Source organism: Mustela nivalis (genome assembly GCF_964662115.1).
Source record: "Mustela nivalis genome assembly, chromosome: 2".
NCBI classification, from domain to species: Eukaryota; Metazoa; Chordata; class Mammalia; order Carnivora; family Mustelidae; genus Mustela; species Mustela nivalis.
Genome location: NC_139021.1, coordinates 100,156,533 through 100,178,854, shown reverse-complemented (window position 1 = coordinate 100,178,854; position 22,322 = coordinate 100,156,533). Strand labels below are relative to the sequence as shown.

The 22,322-nt window shown below is 48.3% G+C and overlaps 2 protein-coding genes across 5 annotated transcripts in view; one reads left to right on the top strand and one right to left on the bottom strand.

Moving 5' to 3' along the window:
• LOC309859719 (uncharacterized protein) overlaps nt 1-22,322 on the bottom strand; it is a 284,862-nt gene that overhangs the window by 111,324 nt on the left and 151,216 nt on the right. For all 3 annotated transcript variants that reach the window (XR_014308860.1, XM_082720774.1, XM_082720775.1), the window contains exons 17-20: nt 12,959-13,060; nt 12,817-12,858; nt 4,826-4,885; nt 3,725-3,865 (exon numbers count right to left, since the gene is read on the bottom strand). Coding sequence is in view for 2 of the 3 variants with exons in the window: in XM_082720774.1 (XP_082576900.1) it covers nt 3,725-3,865; nt 4,826-4,885; nt 12,817-12,858; nt 12,959-13,060 (345 nt within the window). In the remaining variant the exon portion in view is untranslated. The remainder of the gene's footprint in view (nt 1-3,724; nt 3,866-4,825; nt 4,886-12,816; nt 12,859-12,958; nt 13,061-22,322) is intronic.
• Nucleotides 13,801-22,311, top strand: LOC309858630 (uncharacterized protein). Of its 2 annotated transcripts, XM_082719006.1 has the most exons (6): nt 13,801-13,858; nt 15,789-15,920; nt 17,404-17,474; nt 17,925-17,949; nt 19,769-19,842; nt 20,538-22,311. In XM_082719006.1, exons 1-6 carry the CDS (start codon nt 13,831-13,833, stop codon nt 20,793-20,795), a joined length of 588 nt encoding a protein of 195 aa, XP_082575132.1. In that variant the 5' UTR covers nt 13,801-13,830; the 3' UTR covers nt 20,796-22,311. The 2 variants fall into 2 exon arrangements, with proteins under 2 accessions (XP_082575132.1, XP_082575133.1); XM_082719007.1 differs by lacking the exons at nt 17,404-17,474; nt 17,925-17,949.

Below are 22,322 nucleotides of genomic sequence, written 5' to 3'. Positions count from 1 at the left end.
CCCTCCCTCACTCTCTTTGTCTCGCAGGTTTATCTGGTCCATAGGTTCTCATCACCAACACCCTACAACCGGTTTCTGCTCCTGAGTAAAGGACTCCATTCCTTTCCTTTCTCATCAAGCTCAAATCTTAACTCTCAGATGTTTGTCTCACAACTTTCAAAATTCTTCTTTCCCCTAATGCCTCTCTACCAGTTTCTCTTCTCCCTTTTTCAAGCCACCCTCTCTCCCACCCTCCCTTCCTTCCGTCCTTCCTTCCTTCTCTGCATGATCTTTTCGTTCTTTGTATTCCTTCCTCCCTCCCCCTCTTTCCTTTTCTCCTTCTGTTCTGTTAGTCCCCACACAGCACTTCAGTACTTTTTCACCTAGTGTTCTGGGACTCACTCTTTGTGTACAAGACCCAGGAGCTCACGGCAATTCGTTCCCTAATAAAGGATGAAGGGAGACCCACACGGGGGCATCTCAAAGGTCGGCTTCTCTGCAAGTCAACGGGAAGCTTCAGGGTCATGAACCCTGGCCTTCCACACTAGAGCTGGACACGGGCTACGCTAAGCATTCCCCACAATCTCCTGTCTTCCAAGACCCTGAGCATATGGGCTGTCCCACCAGAAACCTGAAGAGTTTCATTTCTCGGCTGAAATGGGCCTCGAGCCAAGCCGCCGCCCGAGTGTCTGGAAAAGTCACTGGCTTCAGCACGACTCACGGGTATATAGTCTTTGAAACAGAAACATCAAAAATTTAATCAGCAGTTGACGTGGGTTTGATGCTACCATGCAGAAAGATCTAAATGAATTCCGGAAAGGAACAAGGCACGCGACTACAAGTGGCCTACAGGGGTAGACGCAGCGACCATTCCTGAAGGGAGGGGCTGGAACGCATTCCTTGAGTCAAGAAGGGAGGAACGTGAGGGAGCGATCCTGCCACAGCCCCTCGTGTTCTGGCCACTAGCAGAGGGTTCACACTGCACAGGAACCCGGGCAATGCTGGAGCACAGCACGGGAGAGGTCTCACGTGCCTCACTCACTCCAGGTGTGCTGTGTCCTGGGAAGACAAGCCTTGTATTTGCTGACAATGTGGAAGAGCCTTCAGCCATGGGTCCCTGGTGCCAGGGACATCAGAGCTCGTTCATCCTGGATCGCAGCACACCCATCTACCCAGTGTGGGAGAGCCTTTAGTCGGGGCTCTAAGCTCGGGAGACACGAGAGAACTCACCCTTCCGAGGAACGGAGACATGATACACATGGGGGGAACAACTCCAGGGCAGTGCTCACCTCTGTACACAGTAAGACCACTGGAGACGCCCCTCACGGATGGAAAGAAGGTGGGGGACCCTTGTTTCAGAGAGCTCTGCTCTTCTTCCTGCCCAGGAACTCACACGGGGTAGAAGCCATGTGCTGGGATTGCTGCACAAGAGCTCACAGCAACATACATCCCTTCGAGGCCATGGGCAAGTTCCCACAGACAGAAACCGGTTGAATGTCATCTTCAGGGGAAAGCATTTAGGCCAGCCACACCCTTAGCCAGCATCCGAGGATCCACATCGGCGGCAACCCCAACAAATGCGGTCAGTGTGGAAGAGCCGTTGGATACAGCTCTCACATATGGAGACACCAGACAACTCAGAGCGGAGAAACCTGTGTCTGTCACCACTGGGGCCCCGCCTGTACCCAGAGCGCCGCGCCCACCTTGCTCACCGCCACAGAAACCACACAGTACAAACCCTTGTCTCCCGTCACTGAGGCAGAGCCTTCACCCAGAAGTGGACCCTTTCCCAACACCAGAGAACTCACATGGGGAGAGCCACTAGCGCGATATCCTGGTGGAAGAAGCTTCAGGTGGGGTTCATGCCTGAGGCTCCCGCTACCATCTCAGAGTGTGCTTCACCCCTCACACGGGAGCGAAGGTGCAGACACCCCTGGGACGCCCTGCATCATGGCTGTGGCTGAATGCCGAGGACATCCCATATGGGAATCCCATTCCTCACGGAGCCAACCCAGGAAGGACCGGAGAGGATTCGCACACAGGAAAATCCTCCCGGTCTGATGAGCAAAGGAATGGGCTCAGCTATCCCTTCTTCCCTAGCCAGCAATGACACCCTCACACCGAGGAATCACTGATCCCAACACAAGGAAGGGAAATTCTTCCCTGGACACTCCCATCAGAGAATCACTGGGCAACTACCTCCTAAGGAATTCCTCGGGGTGACTCTGAGATACAAACTCAGACACTGCAAACACATATAACGGGGCCCCATTCTGAGGGATGCGGAATGCGCTATTCCAGTAACCAATAGCTAGAAATCAAGCACACCTGCTCTGATCCAGGAGTACTTCCATAAAGGCCAGTCTCACCAAACAGGCGGCGTCTCACAACCGTGCACAAAATGCCAAGTAAGAACAGGGGATTTCTCCTTCAGGAGCTCTCACAACAGACACAGGTACTGTCCCTTGGTAGGAAGTGGGATCACGGGAAGTAACACTGCCTGGGATCCATGAGAACATCAAGTCGAGGGGGAACTCAGAGTCTCAGAACACAAGGTGATAGAAGTATGTTCACAAAAACATGAACCTATCGATGTATATAGATCGCAAGGATGAATGGCCACAAGATTCAAAAAACACATGGTTTGTGATCTACCTCTCATGTGTCCTTAATTCTACTAATATTGTCCTCACAAAGCGCAAAGGATTTAAAAAATAATTGCATGCTTAGAAATATATCTACTTCACTTACTGGAGATCGACAGAGCTAGCGAGGGAGCAAGAACACCCGGGGTCCGGCAGCGGAGAAGAGAAAGAAAGGTGCCCAATACAGGGCTTGATCCCCCAGGATCCAGGGATCCTGACCTCAGCCAAGGGCAGATGCTTACCCAACTGCGCCACCCGGGGGCTGGCAAATTAATTTCATCTTTTACAAAGATGCTCTTCTGGAAGACAGGGCACCAAAACCTCCACAGTTCAGCCTCAGGCAATGAGGGCTTCCTCCCTGTCTATGAGAACATGGAAGCCAAAGGTTTTTCTCCACCACCAAGAAGAGCTACTTATCTCTGGGCCTGAGAGGGTGTACAACCACTGCAGATGTGGAAATACTCCCCGATTCAGTAGATTTTGAACAGGAAGGCGTTCTTACAGTCCCTTCCATAAAGACAAAGCCTGTCCAGGAATGCCTGCGAAGTTCTTTCAGTTAAGGGACCAGCTTTTGGCTTTGGGTCAGGTTAAGTTATCAGGGTTATGGGACTGAGCCCCGTGTCAGGCTATGGAAGGCATGTGGAGCCTGCTGAAGGGTCGCTCTCATCCCCTGCAACACCCACTCCGCTGCAAAAAAAAAAAAAAAAAAAAAAAAAAAACACGAGGAGATGCCTGGGATTCTTTGCTCTAGATGAATGGCCCAATAAAGCAAGGGTGGGCAGAAAGTCGATCATCAACAAGAGAATATCTATTTATAAGGTCAGGCTGCAATAACTCAGGACTCTGCTAAAAGGGGCAACCTGGAGTTCAGAAGTCTTGTGTGGGGCAGGGACTTGCAGAACCTTCTCCACATGTGCCACTAAGTCATCTTCCCCAAGCAGCCGACTCTAGACATTCTGGTTAACGGTACATCTCCATGTTAATCGACAAGAAGAGGCTCTCTTTGCCTCCGGAAGAAAGACAGAAGCCGGCACGAAAGACACCCAAGTCAAGGCCTGAATCTCAACCCAGGTGGGAGGTTCAGAACCAAGACAACTTACCACTGCGATGCACGTGCACCAGGGAGATGACAGTGGTCACACTCCTGGACATGCTGCACTTCCACCTGCACTGAAGAGACAGAGGCCAGACGCTTTGGATGCTGCCCAGCAGGCCACGTCCCCTGAGCCTCGAAGCACCACCTGTAAAAACAAGGAGAGCATTCAGTCGAGGTCTCAGGACCCGCACGTGGGGAGACACAGAGTCACCCATGACGGAAGCAGGCCCCTCCGTCCCAGCAGGGAGTGCAGGTTCAAGGAGGCCAAAACCACCGGGCCCCGCCATCTGTCAAAGTCTTAGCATTGCTGCTGGAAGGCCTTCCCCTAAAGCATGCTTGGCGAATTGCCTGCCAGGAGTTCCATGAGGCTGATAAGGGCCTCTGGTCTTTCCTTGCTAAGACATGCCTCTCATGCGCCCTGGTACTCAACAACAACAACAACAAAAAACCACGACTGACTACCTTCCTCTTCCACAACAACCCTTCCACTTCAGGGTCGTGGCTATGGCAGAGTTCACACTGTGCGCATTTTGCCCTGATAAACGCCAACCCTCCAATAAAGCACAGAGCAGAGAGTCAGGCTTGAGCACGCTGGTGACCTGGCCGGCTGCCTCCCTCCCTCCCTCCCTCCCTGGCTCCAGTCCTTTCCTATAAGCATCTGCCTGGGCCCTGGGACTCTGGCTGTGCCCAGGTGCCCCGGGCCCTGGGTACAGGCCGTCAAAAGGCAGTTGACGGGCTACAGACTCCAGCCAGCCAGCCCTGTGCTCCCCTCAACCCAACCACCGTGGTGACCAATGTGGGCCCAGATGCCAGATCCAACTGCAGCCCCCGCCTTCCTGCTCAAACACAGGGTCGCCCCCGAAGCAAGGCACATCGGCCCCAAATAACCTGCCCCTCTGCCCCCACCTCACTGGGCTGAATATCCCCTGGGGACAGAAGCCCCAGAAGACAACACAACCTCCATTCCAGGCAGCGCATTTCACTCGTCCTCAGGTCTTGCATAGGTTGTCTGATGGGTCCATTAAAACCCGCCTACGTTATGGCCCGCGTGCTGCTCTGATGTGAGGAACCCTTCACCACCCCAGAGTTTGAAAGGTCACCTCACCCATTTCGGAGGGCTGTCCCAGTGACCACGCCCACTTCTCCTGCCAGCCTGGGACTCTGCCTGCAGAAAAAGAACAAGAAAGAACAAGAGTTGGTGATAATGTGAAGAAAAAGGAACCTTGTGTACTGATGCTGGGGATGAAAACTGGTGCAGCCATTATGGAAAACAATGTGGGGGATCCGCAAAAATTTAAAAATAGAACTGTCATATGTTCCAGTAATTCCATTACTGGGTATTTACTCAAACAAAATGAAAACATTTGAAAAGATACGTTTATATTGCAGCACTATTAACAGTAGGCAAGATATGGAAGAGCCCGTCAACAGATGAGTGGATAAAAATGACGTGGTGTATATAGAGATATATAGAGATATCTAATAGACTAGTACTTGGCCAGAGAAAAGAATGAAATCTTAACATTTGCAACAACATGGATAAATCTAGAGGGTATACTACTAAATGAAATAGGTCAAAGAAAGACAAATATCCTATGATTTCAATCATATGTGAAAGTTAAGAAACAAAACAAAGCATAAAAGAGACCCAAAAAAAGAGACTCACAAATATAGAGAACAAACTGGTGATTGCTAGAGGGAAGGTGGGTGGAAAGAGGGCATGAGACAATGAGGGTGTGTCATTTGAAAAGAAAGACAAAACTCTATCTGAAGTCAATATTATTGTCTATGTAGAAAACCTCAAATATCTTATAAAAAGAAAAAAAAAACTATTGGAAGTAATGAGGAAATACCAAAACATCATAGGATACAAGGTCAATATAAAAAAGTCAACTATTTTCCTATATCTGAATAAAGAACTGAATTCCAAATTTTCAAATGAAAAAACTACTATTTACAATACACCCCTAAAAAGGGTACTCAAGTATAAAACCTAACACAATACATATATACAGGAAGACAAAACTGATGGAAGAAATCAAAGATCTAATTACATGGAGATAGAGCTCGTATTCATCGGAAGCAAGACTCAATATGGCTAAGACGTCAATTCTTTCCAACTTAATCGATAAATTCAATGAAATCCAAATAAAACCTCACAGTTATTTTGCAGATAATGACAAGAAGATTCTGAAGTTTACACAGAAAGGCAAAAGATCTAGAAGAGCCAACACACTGGACACCTGGGTGGCTCAGGTGGTTGAGCATTTGCCTTCAGCTCAGGTCATGATCCCACAGTCCTGGGATGAAGTCCCGAGTCAGGCTCCTTGCTCAGAGGGGAGCCTGCTTCTCCCTCTGCCCTCTCTGCCTGTGACATCCGCTCTTTGTGCTCTCTCTGCCAAATAAATAACATCTTTTTAAAAAGTTTTAAAAAAACAGAATAGCCAACACAACGTGGAGGAAAAATGAGAATTCACATCACCTGGTCTTGAGACTAACTATAAAGCTACTAGCCACCAAGACAGTGTGTTAGTGATGAGACAGACACACAGATCAACAGAACAGATTACAAGGACCAGGAATAGAGCTACCAAAATAAAGTCAAACATTTTTTGACAAAGGCACAAAGGGAATAAAAGGAGAAAAAATAGTCTTTCAACAAATGGTGCTCAAACAACTGAACACTCATGCAAAAGAAATGAAACTAGACACAGACCTTACACAAGTATTAACTAAAAATGAATCAGAGGGCACCTGGGTGGCTCAGTAGGTTAAGCCGCTGCCTTCGGCTCAGGTCATGATCTCAGGGTCCTGGGATCGAGTCCCGCATCGGGCTCTCTGCTCAGCAGGGAGCCTGCTTCCCTTCCTCTCACTCTGCCTGCCTCTCCGTCTACTTGTGATTTCTCTCTGTCAAATAAAGAAATAAAATCTTAAAAAAAATAAAAAATAAAAATGAATCAGAGATCTAAATGTAAAAATACAAGAATAAAGAATACAGGAGAAAAATCTCTAGGACACTGGTTTGGGTGATGGGTTTTTAGATTCAACAGCAAAAGCACAGTCCACGGGGAAAAGCATGCGTTGGATATTATTTAAAATAAAGTCTTCTGCTCTGGGAAAGACATTTTTAAGAAAATGAAAGGATAAGGCACAGACAGGGAGAAAATATTTGGAACACAGATATCTAATAAAGGCTTTGTGTCCAACATCACAAAAGAGCTCTTAATGACTCAATAATAAGAAAAGAAATGACCAAATGAAAAATATGCAAAAGATTTGAACAAACTCTTCACCAAAGATATCAGGATAGCAAATAAATACACAAACAGATCGATGCTCCACATCACCTCAGTGGGAATATGCAGACACCATGACACAGGTACTGGAATGGTTACATCAAAAATAATGACAGTGCCAATTTCAGGTCCAGAATCAGAACAACAAGATTCTGATTCGTAGTTGGTAGGAACAAAAACTGATACAGCAACTTTGTAGAAATAGTTTGGCAATTTCTTGTAAACATACATACGTACATACATACATACATACATAACCAACACAGCAATTTCACACCCTATGTTTTTGAAAACTTATGTTTTAAAACCTACATGTGAATATTTCTAGCACCTTAATTCAAATGGTCCCAAACTGGGAGAATCAAGCATCCATGAGTTAACCACTCTGAAATCATGTATGCAACTCTGAAATCATGTATGTGTATTCTGAAATTGAACTATCAAATAAATGAAATTCCGATGTTAGCTGGATTCTCACTGTTAGTGCAGGAGATTACAGACAAGCAAGGAGAGAAGGTTAGAATATTCCATCTGGTAATGCTTACAACAGTGTGAATACTTAGCTTACTATAGATACAGATGGTGACATACTAAAATATTTATAGACACGTGTATATACATGAGTGAGTATACACATATTCCCTGTTCAGTTAGCTGAGAGTGTCTTTGAGCAATGACTTAACAGTCACAACAGACACAACTAGTTCCCCAATCTTGATTTCTCATACTATGCTCCAATGAAAAGAACCAGAACTACTTAGGGGGAAAAAATGGCTAATTCTACGGCAGGAAAGACATAAGATGTACCTGGAAAATCTACTGCCACAGAGTAAGGTAGAAATACTCAAACAATAACCGGGTATGTCAATAGACACAGGAACCATCAGGATGTGCTTTTTAAAAAATTTATTTACTTGTTTTTGAGAAAGTAGGAAAAGGAGAGAAAGCATAAGCAGCAGGGAGGAACACAGGGAGAGAGAGAATTTCTCTTTATTTATTTATTTATTTGATAGGCAGAGATCACAAGTAGTCAGAGAGGCCGGCAGAGAGAGAGGGGGAAGCAGGCTCCCTGCTGAGCAGAGAGGCCGATGTGGGGCTCGATCCCATGATCCCGGGATGACGACATGAGCCGAAGGCAGAGGTTTTTACCCACTGAGCCACCCAGGAACCCTGAGAGAGAGAATTTCAAGCAGGCCCCACATTAAGCAAAGAGCTCAACGTGGGGCTGGATCCCAGGACCCTGAGATCATGACCTGAGCTAAAATCAAGAGTCAGACACACAACCAACTCAGCCACCCAGGTGCCACTAGAAGATGCTTTACTAACCAACCTGGAACAACTTGAGCAACCAAAGGAACAAGGTATCATTGTACTAGAACCAAAATATAAAATAACTACCCATGAATTCGTGCTGATATAAATGGATTAGTAAATAGGAAAGAACAGAAAATTCTCCTGTGCAGAATTCCTGATAATTTATGTACATAATTGTGTAGCTACTCCAACAGGAAGGAGGTATAGTGTAAGTGGTATAGTGTAACTGCCCACTTCCTTCCGAGGAGTACAGCATGAGGACAGAGAAAACAAAGTAATAAGTCATGTCCAGAGCACTAACCCTTGATATGATAAGACCAAAGGACATTTTATCTCTGTGGTCTTCCTCCAAGAAACTCGTAACCTCAGTCTAATCATGAAAACAACAGCAGAGAATTCCCAATTGAGGGGCATTCTACAAAACACCTAACTGTACTCCTCAAAACTGCCCAGGTTATCAAAAACAAGGGCAGTCGGGGCGCCTGGGTGGCTCAGTGGGTTAAGCCACTGCCTTCGGCTTGGGTCACGATCTCAGCGTCCCGGTATCGGGCCACGCATCGAGCTCTTTGCTCACCAGGGAGCCTGCTTCCTCCTCTCTCTCTGCCTGCCTCTCTGCCTACCTGTGATCTCTCTCTGTCAAGTAAATAAATAAAATCTTAAAAAAAAAAAAAAGAAAAGATATTTAAAAAAAAACAACAACAACAACAAGGAAAGTCTGAGAAATTGTCACAGCCAAGGGGAGCCTAAACAAACGACAAAGTGAAAGGTGGCATTCTGAAACAAAATACCTGCATGGGGGAGAAAACACCAGGGTCAACTATCAAAAGACAAATCACATCCCATAAAATAATAGTTTACAACCCATATAATGGACAAGCACTAGTATCGCTAATCTAAAAGAGCTAGACATTCAAAAAGAAGAAAAACAAAAAAAGCCACAAACCTAAGAGCAAAATGGGCAAAATATGAACAGAGGGTTCACAGAAACGTAAATACACCTTTCAGATACATGAAAAAATACTTAACCTCACTCATACTTAAGAAGCTTACAGAGATAAACTTCATAAAATGCCATGTTTCTCTTTCCACTACCAAAATTCCAGAAGTTGAAGCACATGTTCTATGGGGGAAGCTGTGGACAAACAAGCACGGATGCAGTTTCGATGGGAGTGACACAAAATGATACCACAATCCTGAATGATCGAGTTATCAATTCTATGCACCCGTTGACCTGGCAGCACACTTCTAGGAATTTATCGGATAGAAAAAACCTATATGTACAAGGTCATTCACTAGAACATGGTTTGTAATAGCAAAAGGTTTGAAATAGTGCATAACTAATAATAACCAGTTAACTAACTATGGAACGTCCATGCTTGATTACTGTGCACTTATAACAAAGAAACAATCCATGTTCTGTTTAGATACAGACTTTTAAGAAGTGACAAAAAAGCAAAGAAAGAACAGAAAATCATGTATAAACTCCTTACTCAAAGTGTGGCTCCCTGAGCAGCAGAGTCTGCTTCACCTGGGAGCTTTTTAAAAATGCAAAACCCAGGGCCCCCACCAGATCCACTAAATCAACATCTGCATTTTAACAGGATGCCAGCGGTGTACAGCTGCATCTAAGTTCGGAAAGCCCTAAAGATGATGGATTCCCTTCTAAATAACAGTAGGGGGCATACAAGAGTTTCTTTTACCTGAAAAAAGCAGCACTGGTAGGACAAACAAGACAGACAGATATCTACAGCAGGAGGACCATAACTCCAGTTTGTCTGGGACTGTCCCGATATAGCCAGTTGTCCCATTATAACTTTATGGAACCTCTTTCATTCTCAGTGGAAGTGTCTCAGTTGAGATGAAAAATGTCACCCTTCCTAGAGGGAACATCACTTAACCTTTAACCATGTTATTACTAATTCAGAAGTATTTTATTAAAAAGAGAGAGAGAGAGAGAAGACCAGTCAGGGAAAAACACAGACTGAAGAAAAGCAGTGAGCCAAGGATGGTTGAGCAACAAACCCAAGGAGAGCCAACGTCTGGGGCAAAAGGGAAAGACAACTTTGTGAGGAACAGTAAGGGGATGTATCAGAGTTAAGAAAGGAAAGCTAGCAGGCAGGTGTCAGAAACAACAGAGACTGAGGGTTATGCTGCAGGATGGTCAAGTAAGACAAAGCCAAAAACTGGATTTGACTACAATTAGGTAGCCTTTTCCAGAGCTGACTCAGCTGAATGTCGAAGAAGCAAAAATGCATTCATGAAGTTGAAATATGAATGAGAAATGCAGAAACCAAAGCCGGAACAGGCGGCTATTCAAGCTAGAGATGTGAACAAGCGGACACACAAACACTTAGGGAGAGTCATCTGGAGGACGCGTGGTCCCTCCATTCCACCAGATCTTCAAAGTCCTATTCCTGGATCAAGCAGGACCATGAGAGGGCTGTCCACTCAGACCTCAATTGTTCGGTCCCCTGAAAAGCATCCATACACTTCTAGCACAATGCTGTGTCTACCAGATATGATTATAGGCTATTTTAGTGTTGTTATTGGGAAAATCAAAGGAAGTTTTACAACTTGCACAACTCTGTGAAATTAAGAGTCCTGCTTCTCATTCTACCAACTGTTCTTTGAATTTGCTTGATATACTTGATACACCTTTCTTAGTGTATAAGAAAGCCACTGATTTCTGCACATTGACTTTGTATCCTGACACATTGCTGAATTGCTCTATGAGTTCTAGTAGTTTGGGGGTGGAGTCTTTTGGGTTTTCCATATAAAGAATCATGTCATCTGCGAAGAGAGAGAGTTTGACTTCTTCATGACCAATTTGGATACCTTTTATTTCTCTTTGTTGTCTGATTGCTATTGCTAGGACTTCTAATACTATGTTGAACAAGAGTGGTGAAAGTGGGCATCCTTGTCTTGTTCCTGTTCTCAACGGGAAGGCTGCATGGTACTGGCATAAAAACAGACACATAGACTGTGGAACAGAGTAGAGAGCCCAGCTATGGACCCTCAATTCTATGGTCAATTAATCTTCGACAAAACAGGAAAAAATATACAGTGGGAAAAAGACAGTCTCTTCAATAAATGGTGCTGGGAAAACTGGACAGCTATATGTAGAAGAATAAAATGCGACCATTCTCTTACACCGTACACAAAGATAAACTCAAAATGGATAAAAGACCTCAACGTGAAACAGGAATCCATCAGAATCCTAGAGGAGAACATAGGCAGTAATCTCTTCGGTATCAGCCACAGCAACTTCTTTCAAGATATGTCTCCAAAGGCAAAGGAAACTAAAGCGAAAATAAACTTTTGGGACTTCATCAAAATCAAAAGCTTCTGCACAGCAAAGGAAACCGTCAAAAAAACAAAGAGGCAACCCACGGAATGGGAGAAGATATTTGCAAATGACAGTACAGACAAAAGGTTGATATCCAGGATCTATAATGAACTCCTCAAACTCAACACACACGAAACAGGCCAACATATCAAAAAATGGGAAGAAGATATGAACAGACACTTCTCCAATCAAGACATACAAATGGCTATCAGACACATGAAAAAATGTTCATCATCATTAGCCCTCAGGGAGATCCAAATTAAAACCCCATTGAGATATCACCTTACACCAGTTAGAATAGCCAAAATTAACAAAACAGGAAACAACATGTGTTGGAGAGGATGTGGAGAAAGGGGAACGAACCCTCTTCCACTGTTGGTGGGAATGCAAGTTGGTGCAGCCTCTTTGGAGAACAGTGTGGAGATTCCTCATGAAATTAAAAATAGAACTTCCCTATGACCCTGCCATTGCACTCCTGGGTATTTACCCCAAGGATACAGATGTCGTGAAAAGAAGGGCCATCTGTACCCCAATGTTTATAGCAGCAAGGGCCACGGTCGCCAAACTGTGGAAAGAACCAAGATGCCCCTCAACGGATGAATGGATAAAAAAGATGTGGTCCATATACACTATGGAGTATTATGCCTCCATCAGAAAGGATGAATACCCAACTTTTGTAGCAACATGGACGGGACTGGAAGAGATTGTGCTGAGTGAAAAAAGTCAAGCAGAGAGAGTCAACTATCATATGGTTTCACTTATTTGTGGAGCATAACAAATATCATGGAGGAAAAGGGGTGTTAGAGAGGAGAAGGGAGTTGGGGTAAATTGGAAGAGGAGATGGATCATGAGAGACTATGGACTCTGAAAAACAATCTGAGGGGTTTGAAGTGGCGGGGGGGTGGGAGGTGGGGGTACCAGGTGGTGGGTATTATAGAGGGCACGGATTGCATGGAGCACTGGGTGTGGTGAAAAAATAATGAATACTGTTTTGCTGAAAATAAATAAATTGAAAAAATTTTTTTAAAAATAAATTAAAAATAAAACCCTGTCACAGACCCCCCCCAAATAAATGAATAAATAAATAATGAATAAGTAAATAAATAAAACAAAGTGGAAATAAACAAACAAAAAGCTCACCTGGGATGTGTTTCTTTTCTGCTCTGAGTCGAGGAGGGAGAGCTGAGGAAGAAGGAAGGAAGAAGGAAGTTAGAAGAGACTTGGCCTGCCTTGCAGTTCCTGGATTCACCTGCCTACGCAGCGCCACATACAAGATACTTACATGCCCATGTGTGGCTCCGACAGATGTTGAGCTTAGACATGATACTCTTCACTGAGTGAATGTAAACAATTGTTCCTTCTGGATTTATTATCAATTTAGGTTCTGTGACACAGAAAAATTAAAAACATGAGAAGATGAGTTGAACATTTACCAGTAACCTAAAGGAGGAAACACTATGGCCTTTTCAGAACTGATGTGGGAAAAATTAAAAATTAAAAATCTCAAGCCACATTGTTATTCTGTTTTCCTGTGAACACTATTAATCCCCTGAGGTCAGAAAATCCAAGAAACTCTGGAAAAAAGAGATGGGGGTGTCGAAGCCAAGATAAAAAAATAAATGTTTAATGTTGGTTTCTTACAACTTTCAAAAGGTCATTAAATAAGAAACTATCTTTGACTTAATTAAACTATCTATGACTTAACCCACTGAGCCACCCAAGAACTCCTGGAGAGACTTTGTGAAACAATCTCATATAAACAGAGGAGTTTTCCAGAGTAGCAGATAGGAAAATGAACATTTCAGTCTCCTAGGTGCCCTCAGGAGTCTCCTCTTCTGGATGTCCAAAAATGCAGGTAGTTAACATACAGCGCAGTATTGCGTTCTGCAGTACAACTCGGGGACTCATCACTTCTCTCCACCACTCAGTGCTGACCACAAGTGCCTTTCTCAATGCCTATCATCTAACGACTCCTCTCCAACCCACTTCCCTCCATGACCCCACAGAAGTGTGCAGGGATGCCTTCACCCTCAGAGTTCTGTCATGAGCCATCGCCACGGTGACCTGATGACACGCGTCCATCCTTCCGTTTCAACTGTCACTCTGTGAGCCGAGGTTGTGGCGGTTTGGTGAGCGGCTGTAGAAGTCCCCACGATGGGGAATCTTAACTGCTGTTGTACGGGTATGTGCCTATCGATTTTCTCAATTCTCTTCTCTCGAGCTGGTTGCCTCCCTTTCACAGAGACAGGCTTCTTCCCTTTGGCTTTTCCGCTCAACCCTCTGATTCCTCCACCCGGTTCGATGCCTGTGCTTGTTCGTTTGTCTGGATGATTTCGCTAGGATTTCGTGGGGAAGCTGCCATCCTTAAAGTACTTCTACGTTCAGAAAACCATACTCTTTCTGAATACCCATTTCGGACACAGTCCTAAAGGGACAACACACAGGTCACACGCCACACTGCTGTCCCCGGATCAGGAGAACCTTGGTGCGACCCAGGCACCACATTTGAGGGGGAGGAATTGCCGGTCACCTCTTCCCGATGGACACGACAAAATCGGAGAGGAAGGGTCAGCGGTCGAAATGCAGCTGTTTTTAGAAGGAGAGACACTGGAAGATAGCGGGGTGGTCTCATGGGTTGATGTGCAGGGTTTCACGGGCCGTCTGCTTGATGCCGGGGAGTGCACGGGAACGGGCTGTGCCACCGGGTGGGTGGACAGAACACACGGCAGTTGCACAGTGGACTGTCTGCTGGTCTCAAAGGTACTGCTGGGCTGGGTTCTCCAGGCCCGGCCTAGGGAGGGAGACAGGAGACTGTCCGCTTAACCTACAGTCTCCAGAGGGGATCAAGAGACCTGAGAGTAGACAGGGGATGCTGGCAAAAATGAGAGAGTAGGGAGGGACTCACGCCAGCCAGGGTAGCCTCACTTCCATCCAGGCTCCTCAGAGCAGTCCGCATGGCAAGAGCGGGCCCCTCAGCATCATCCGTCTCCTTCCTGAAACCAACCACCCCACATGGCCAGCCCACATGGCCACCTCCATGATCGTTCGTACCATCGACTGTTCCTCGGGACTGGCGAGCTCAAGGCAAGCGTGTTCTTGGTGGGGTCAAAGTGTAACCTGTGGGAGCGGAAGGCAAGCGAGTTCTCGACGGGGTCCTATGTGACCGTTGGGAGTCTGAATCACCTTGGGAGCCAAGCAGAACCCCAGGAGCCGTGGGCTGCAACTGGCCTTCAGGACAGCCTTGGCGACTGGGCTGACCTTGCAGAGAGGTGAGGGAACGTGGCCCATGCTACCCGTTCCTGGTCCTTCACTAGGGCCCCACTGGGCAGAAACCGCCACATAGTTGATGTCAGGGCCCCAAACACAGATGTGAGTGAGGACTGAGGCTGGTCTCGTGGCCCTTGCTCTCCCCTACAGAAACACTGGCACAGAGGAATTTCAGATTGTGAGGGCAGCTCTTGGTTCAGGGCTTCAGGACCTTTCCTCAGGGGCCGTGGGTTGGTGTCAGGGGCGGGGGGGATCTCTGGCCACAGGGAAACAACAACATCCCTGTCCCAGATCAATCCTTCATCGGGGCCCTCCACTGTCCTCCACTGTGGCTTCAACCACAGCCAGCCATCTAGCTGAGTCCCTAGGCGGTCCCTTCCTCAACACCTGCGGAGCGGCTGGGCAGCATCCAGTCCTCCCCTAGGTCCCAGGTGCTCCTTAGACTCAATCACTTGGGACACCGTGGCGGCACACTAACGTCTAGGCCGGAGGGCAAGGAAGCGGGCACAGAGGGTTCTGGGGAACACTCTCGGGTAGGTGTGGCTGCTCAATGGCTGTGACTGAGGACATCACGCGTGCTCACGGCACTCTGTTGCGTTTCTGTCCTGTCTCTGCTCCATACAAGCCGTTGCCCACAGAACCTGTGGGTGTGGGAGGGGGCTGAATTCAGAGCACAGCACATGGTGACCTCTTCCTAAGTCCCACCTGGAGGGAGGAATGCCTGCTGGGCACCTGGCGAGTAGGGGCAGGAGACGGATGGACCAGAAGGAAAGGATGTCCAATCCCCCTATGGGCTCCTGACGACAAGGTGCCGACACTGTTCTCTATTTCTGTGCGTCTCCCAGAGTTCTGTGGGGAGTGTTTCCTCGACGATGTGGAGACGCCCCCACCCACGCCCCTCCCTCCACGAGGACCCAAGAAGAGAGTGCGGTTCTCCTTCCATGATGAGGTGTACATCATCAAGGACACCAAGGAAGGTACGTTGGGGATTGACTCATTACGTAGATTGGAGACACATTCTGTCGTTCACTAGCACATACATAACCGAAGCCTTTAAAACTGCTGAGACACATTGTCCTCTGATTTCACTGGTAGCCATTTCCCTCTATGCCGTCCGTCCGTCCCCTTTTACGTCCACGGGTCATGATGAGATCCTCATTCAAACTGGACCCAAGGGGCACAGGAAAAAAGTGTCTACTAGCTGAAGGGATAGATCTTAGGTCGTTCTGGAACACACAGGTCCCTACAGGTCTCCCCAGGAAACATGGTTCTTAGATGTGTAGGAAGGAAGAGACTATGTTTTCCGCTGAACAGAAAAATGGGCCAGAATACGACAGGAGGTTTCACGATGCCCCCCCCCCTTCACTTCCGCCCATTAGCCACATCTTACATGGGTGTGCTACGTATCTTCAAAGGAACAAAACGACCTCGCCACATTTGGGGAACTGAAGTACCCAGTACATTCCACGTGGTTACCGTTCTACAAATGGGGCCAATGCCTTCGGTGACGTCTTCTCATTTTGGAAACACAGAAATCTGCGCACTAATGTCTCACACAGCGGGGTTCCCAATAGCCCCAGACAGGCACTGCCCCCAAATCCATCACGGGAGGAAAGAACACATTCAATGGCATCCATACGCATCATGGAGTGCAATTCAGGCGCAAGAAGAAACAAAGGTTTCCAATATTTTACGAAACAGATGGGCCCTGGAAACCTAACACGCATTTTGAAAGCAAGCACACAAGGAAAGAGGTACATTACACGATCCCAGGCTTTGAGGACACTCCAGTAGGGACATTCGTAGACCCAGAAAGTGGAAGGGACGGTGCAGGGAGGAAACGGGGAGGGCCGGTCATGTCGTCACGGGTACAGAGGGGCCAGGGGATAGGATGGCAACGTTCTCCCCATAGATGGCAGTGCGGTCTACAAAGCATCACGGATGTCAGCACTGTCACCGAACGGACGCGTACTAACAAATACAACCGTCCCCAGTACTTAGATTCCATCACCGAAAAACCCACTACTCCAAGGCACGACAGAGGAGCGATAGGGTCCCACAGCAGAGGTGCAGGGGAGACAGCTGAACAGGCCCCATGACCAGCTGAAGAAGTGGCAAGCTGGCTTGGCTTCACAGTGGGCAGGAAGGCTCAGGGGACTGCGCCCTGAAACCCAGGGTGCCTTGAGTGTTTCCCAGACAGACGCTGAGAGTTCCCACTGATGACATCCCCTCCGTTAGAAAGCCAAGGCCCCATTTCCCTTTTCCATCCTGCTCCCCTCCTCTGTGTTTTGTGTACAGCACTGTGTACTGTCTCCACCACTGTGTCCAACACAGGCCTTGCGTGGTCACCCTTCACGTCCATTCCCTCTGGCCCCGCATCCACATCCAGCAGACTTAACTCCCCGAGTCATTCCTGAGTAGTGCAGCCAATGTCCTGACAGCTCCTCTCTGTTTTCCTAGACCGGGTGGAGGGACAGTCCAAGCACCTTCCTAGGGGCTGGAAAAAGGAAGGTCCCCCAACTCTCCCTGAGGTAAGCTCACCTCTCTTTCTCAGAGACATAAATGGTGCTTCCTTGATTTCTTCCATCAGTGGAGTTTGATGAACATCGGGCACTTTACCTCCCAGGGGAAGGGGGCAGCAGCCTCCCCTCATAGAAGAATGCTGGGTCTGACCTCTTACGCACAGTGGACCCAAAAAGGGTGATGACACAGGACAGCCTCAGTTACAAACTCCATGGGATCAAACACAAGGTTTCTGCTTGAAAGAGAACGTTCTGTCTGTTGATCAGAATGGACTTCGGAGATTGAATGATGCTCCAGCATCATTCAAACGGTCCTCCTGAACTCGGGTGGGGGGACATGGACTCAACCACGGGACCTCATCCAATTAACTGCCTGAAGTCCTCCCCAAACCAAAGAGCTGGCCCAACAGAGGACAGGATGCTGGGATCCTCACTGTGTTTCCTTTTCCCCAATCGCAGGTAGACGCTGGGAGCAAGGACAGCTGTACGTATTTAAGAGCATCGGGCTCTGGGGAGGAAATCTAGAGTACAAAGAAGCCTGCCCCCTGATTCTGGGTTCCAACAAGGAACGGGGGGTGGGGGATACTGACCGAGACTGTCCGGTGAGGCACGGTCACCACGTCGAACAGGGCCTGGAAGAACTCGTACATAGGGAAGAGCTGATCTGTGTGCACGTGGGATGAAGGCCCTGTGTGCGTGGGGGTGTGCGTGGGGGTGTGCAGGTGTGTGTATGTGTCCCCATGCGTTATGCTTGGGAACGTGATTGTGTGCCTTTCCCAGGAGATCTTTCTCACACTTCCACCACAGTCACAGTGCCCCCCTTCCAAAACACTCTCATCACCCTGGCACACTTGACATACTCCTTCCCCTACCCACCACAGCTGTACCTGGAGGACATTTCCCTTTGATTTCCTGAGACGGGCATGGTGCAGAGATGAAGGGACCAAACCCTTGACCTCCTACTTGGAAAGCCAAGATTGGAGCTCAGGTTCCAATCTGAAAGTTGCTCTGGCCTACCCACCTGTGTTAGTCCCTCAGCCAGGGGGGGTCATGATGTACCATGGGTGCTAGCTAGCAAAGGGCCATAAGCATCTGTGCACACAGCCAAATACCTAGATTCTATGATGGTCCCCCACAGGACCCAACATGACACAGTGGCTTCCATGGACACAGAAGCCAGGGCAAGCTTAGAAGCCCACGTTCAAGATTACAGCCTGGTCCCTGGAGTCAAGTGCACAGAGAAAAGCCACATCCTCGTGCTCAAGCCCACATGGCTGGAAAGCGTGTGGACCCGTGGAGGACAGAACAGGGCAACATCAGTCATAGCCGGTCTCAGTGTGTACACACGACCGACCAATGGCAGAAAAGCATCACGGAGGGAACTGACTGTACTTGATAAGATTTCCCTAAGCCTCAGGAAGGTTCAGATTCTCTAAGCACACACTCAAATACCACTAGCCAATAGGAAAGCAAGGTCAAGCTTGGGTGGAAGCTTTACACGCAACATCCCCGGAGCAAATCTCCTGCAAAGCAGGCCGACAGCCTATCAACACACACTCCAACAAGACTCCACTGTGTAAGCAACTTTCCACTGGTCAGAACACCTGGGAGGGTTCGGACAGCCACTGTCTTTACGGGAAACACGCACAAAGGAAACACGCACACACACACACACACACACACACACACGGGACAGCTCAAGAACAGTGGAAGGATTCTATCACACTCATCGACGGTGATGGCTGTTTACAGAAGCTAAGATGTCCGTGCTCTCCAGTGTTGCACATGGCATTTTCTGAAGACAAAGAAAGGATGAGTGAAGCAAACTACTAGGCTCCTTTCCTGAGGGTTGAATGCAGCCTGGCAAGTGAGGCTGCTTTTTAGGCCGTGCAAAATCTTACAGAGACGTGATGCATATAGTCGCAGCAGGTGGGGATCTTGGGCCCAGAGCTGATGTCCAAAGCAGCAGCGTGGGACGCCTTAGTGGCACGTCAGTCAGGAGAGGTTATGGGACTCGGTCCTCACACAGAAGCCAGCTTAGGCTTCCCATGTACTGGACTGGCTATTTGGCTTTGATCGGGCTCACTTTAGCTAGAAAGACAAGAACCCTCTTCGCATTTCCTCCCTGCTCCTCTCCCATCCCTTCCCCTCTGCACCAAGGACAAGGCCCGGCAGCAGTGCCGCCCGTACCTCCTACGCTCCCCCACGCGCACACTCCCCTCCTGTCCTCATCCATCCAAAATCCCCGCCTACTTCCTGAGCAGCCTCACCAGTGTCCTCACGGTGCCTCTGTATCCTCCTAGCTCTCCACGATGACCTGATGGAAGAGCTACTACCCACTTTGAGGGCTGAGGAGGAAACTCCGACTCTCCCTCAGGTAAACTCATTGTTCCTCAACTTTTTATTTATTTAAGACAGAAAGAGAAGGAGAGAGAGAGAGACAGACAGACAAACAGACCGAGTGCGCACGAGAGCGCAAGCAGGGGGAGTAGCAGAGGGAGAGGAAGAAGCAGGCTCCCCTTTCAAGCAGGGTGCCCAATGTGGGCCTCCATCCCAGGACCCTAGGATCAAGTCCTGAGCTGAAGGCAGAAGCTTCAATGTATGAACCGTTGGGTCACCTCGCTAAAGTCATTTTGTGCTTCTGAGGGACAGCCAGTGTTTGATTTCTCTTTCCATGAACATCTGAGCATGGACATGCCAGAGGGGAGAGACAATGTCCTTGGTGCTGAGAGCCTGCCATGTGGTTATACCATTAATGGACAGCGGATTGAGACGGGCACTGAGAAAACATCACCATCATTGCTTAGGCAATGGATGGTCGTGAGCATTTTCCACCAGGTCATTCTGTCTATGGGAAATGGCTTTGGAATGAGTTGCTGAAGAAAATGGACGGGGGAGTTTTGACATAACAAGCCGGAGCCTTTTCGGGAGGTCATTTCCTCCTCCTCTGGATCATAGACTCAATGACCGCATCCCATCTAGCTTGCTTACGACACACACCAAGGGCACAGAGATGTGTGCACACGGTGTGCACAGGGTGCGGGGATCCTCACTGGGTTTCCCTTTCTCCAGCTGCAGGAGGCGGTCACCGGATATGGCCCATATGCCTATTCCCCCATCACTCCCTTTAGGGAGACAGATGTAGCTGAAGATCAAGGTAGGGCTTTCTCTCCTCCTTTGGTCTGGAGAGCTTCCCCCCTTCTGAGTTCCTCCCGGGAACGGAAGCTGGGGCGGACTGAACAAACGGAGTGTCCTGCAGAAAACCAGGACCCTGTGCTACAGTCCCTGGAAACCAGTAGGTCATGCGGGCGGTGTGCTTGGTGCGTCTGAGGGTTGGGGCTTGTTTTCGCGTGGGTCGATGCGACGGGACCGGGCATGTGGGTGTGCGGACTCCGTCGAGTTTCACCAGAAGACATCTCCCACTGAATGGACTTGACGGCACGGGTCAAAGTTTCAAAGCCAAACCTCCTTCATCCCCGCTGCACACACCCCCCCTAGGACACCACATTCCTCCCTGACCCCAGCTCCACCTGGAGGGTTGCTCAGGATTCCCTTTCCTCAGACAGGGATGGGGAGAAAGGAAGGGGCCCACATCTGTCCTAGCTCGGGACGTTCCTAAGACAGGGTCAAAACACAAAGGAATCAGAAGCTACTTTAGTCGACCCAGACATCACCACCAGCCTTACAAAAACGCTCCCATCTTGAACGCACAGAGGGAAGGCTCACTGGCAAATGGCAATAGCCAGGAAAGCTTCATCATTAGCTCGGGGCCCGATCCGACTTCCTGACAATCTGCTACATGGCCAGGTTAGAGAGTGCCCTTCTCTCGCCTGGCCTCCGCTCTCTCGTGAACTTGCCTGGTCCTGACTGGGGGAGGTGGGTCCCGGGAAACTGGGTCCCGCGGACTCCAAGGACACACCCACATGTCACAGGCAAGGAAGACTGGGAAGAATCAGCACTTTGTGGATGGGGACTCTGTTGGAATGGTCAGATGTCAGTACGTAGAAATCCTGGGTCTTTGGTTTTCCTGACCCTGCATGACTCAGGGACAAATAGAAACCTCTAGGGTACTTGTGCTTGCATTGAATGCAACCCTGCCACACAGCATTCCTCTGCAGAAATACAATCTCCTAGTAGAGGTGAGAGATAGGTGGGAGCGGCCACGAATCGGTCTTGACAATGACCACGACACAGTCGCTGGTTGGAAGAGCTTGCCCGTCAGTACAACGGACCGTGTGTCTTAGTGTTTACCCACTTTCGGCTTGAAGAGGTCACCCTGATTCCATTCCCTGTAGCTCGAGTTCAGAGTCAGTATTTCTCCCTCCGTTCCTGCTCCTTGCCCTGACCTCTCTCGATGCAGCAGCAGCTTACTCAGTCCATACCCACGCAACCCAACGTCGCCATACACTCCCGGGCACGCCCACCCCAAGCGAAACTCCCTGAGCTCTTCCTACCGAGCCCCACCATTGGACTGACCATTCTGTGGATCTCTCCCTAGCTTGGCTGGATGGACAGGCGGGTGAACGTTCAACAGGAACGACAGAGGAAGACGCCCCGTTTTACACCAGAGTGGTACGCTGGCCTTTCTTTGGGGGAGACACAAAATTCTTCTGTCTTTTTAAATCAAGGTCACATAAAAAACAATCTCAGCATGCACAATTGAAAGGGTAGGGAGAAGTTTGAGAGAGAATCTGTTACCAAATGCTACCTAACCCCGAAGGCATTGCAGGGGGGCTGGGACAACCACAGCATGATCACCTACCATCTGGAGGAGAGGGAGCTTTAGTACGGGTAGCAGCTATTCCTCCTTGGCACCTATTTTGTCCAGTGGGACCCGGCACGTGGGACCTCTAGGAA

Bases quoted from the DNA above. Each gene is read 5' to 3' on its own strand.
- LOC309858630 (XM_082719006.1), top strand. From the start codon at position 13,831: ATGGGGAATCTTAACTGCTGTTGTACGG. The intron at 17,475-17,924 runs GTAAGCTCACCT...CCCCAATCGCAG, and splicing joins GTCCCCCAACTCTCCCTGAG to GTAGACGCTGGGAGCAAGGA. The intron at 19,843-20,537 runs GTAAACTCATTG...CCCTTTCTCCAG, and splicing joins AAACTCCGACTCTCCCTCAG to CTGCAGGAGGCGGTCACCGG.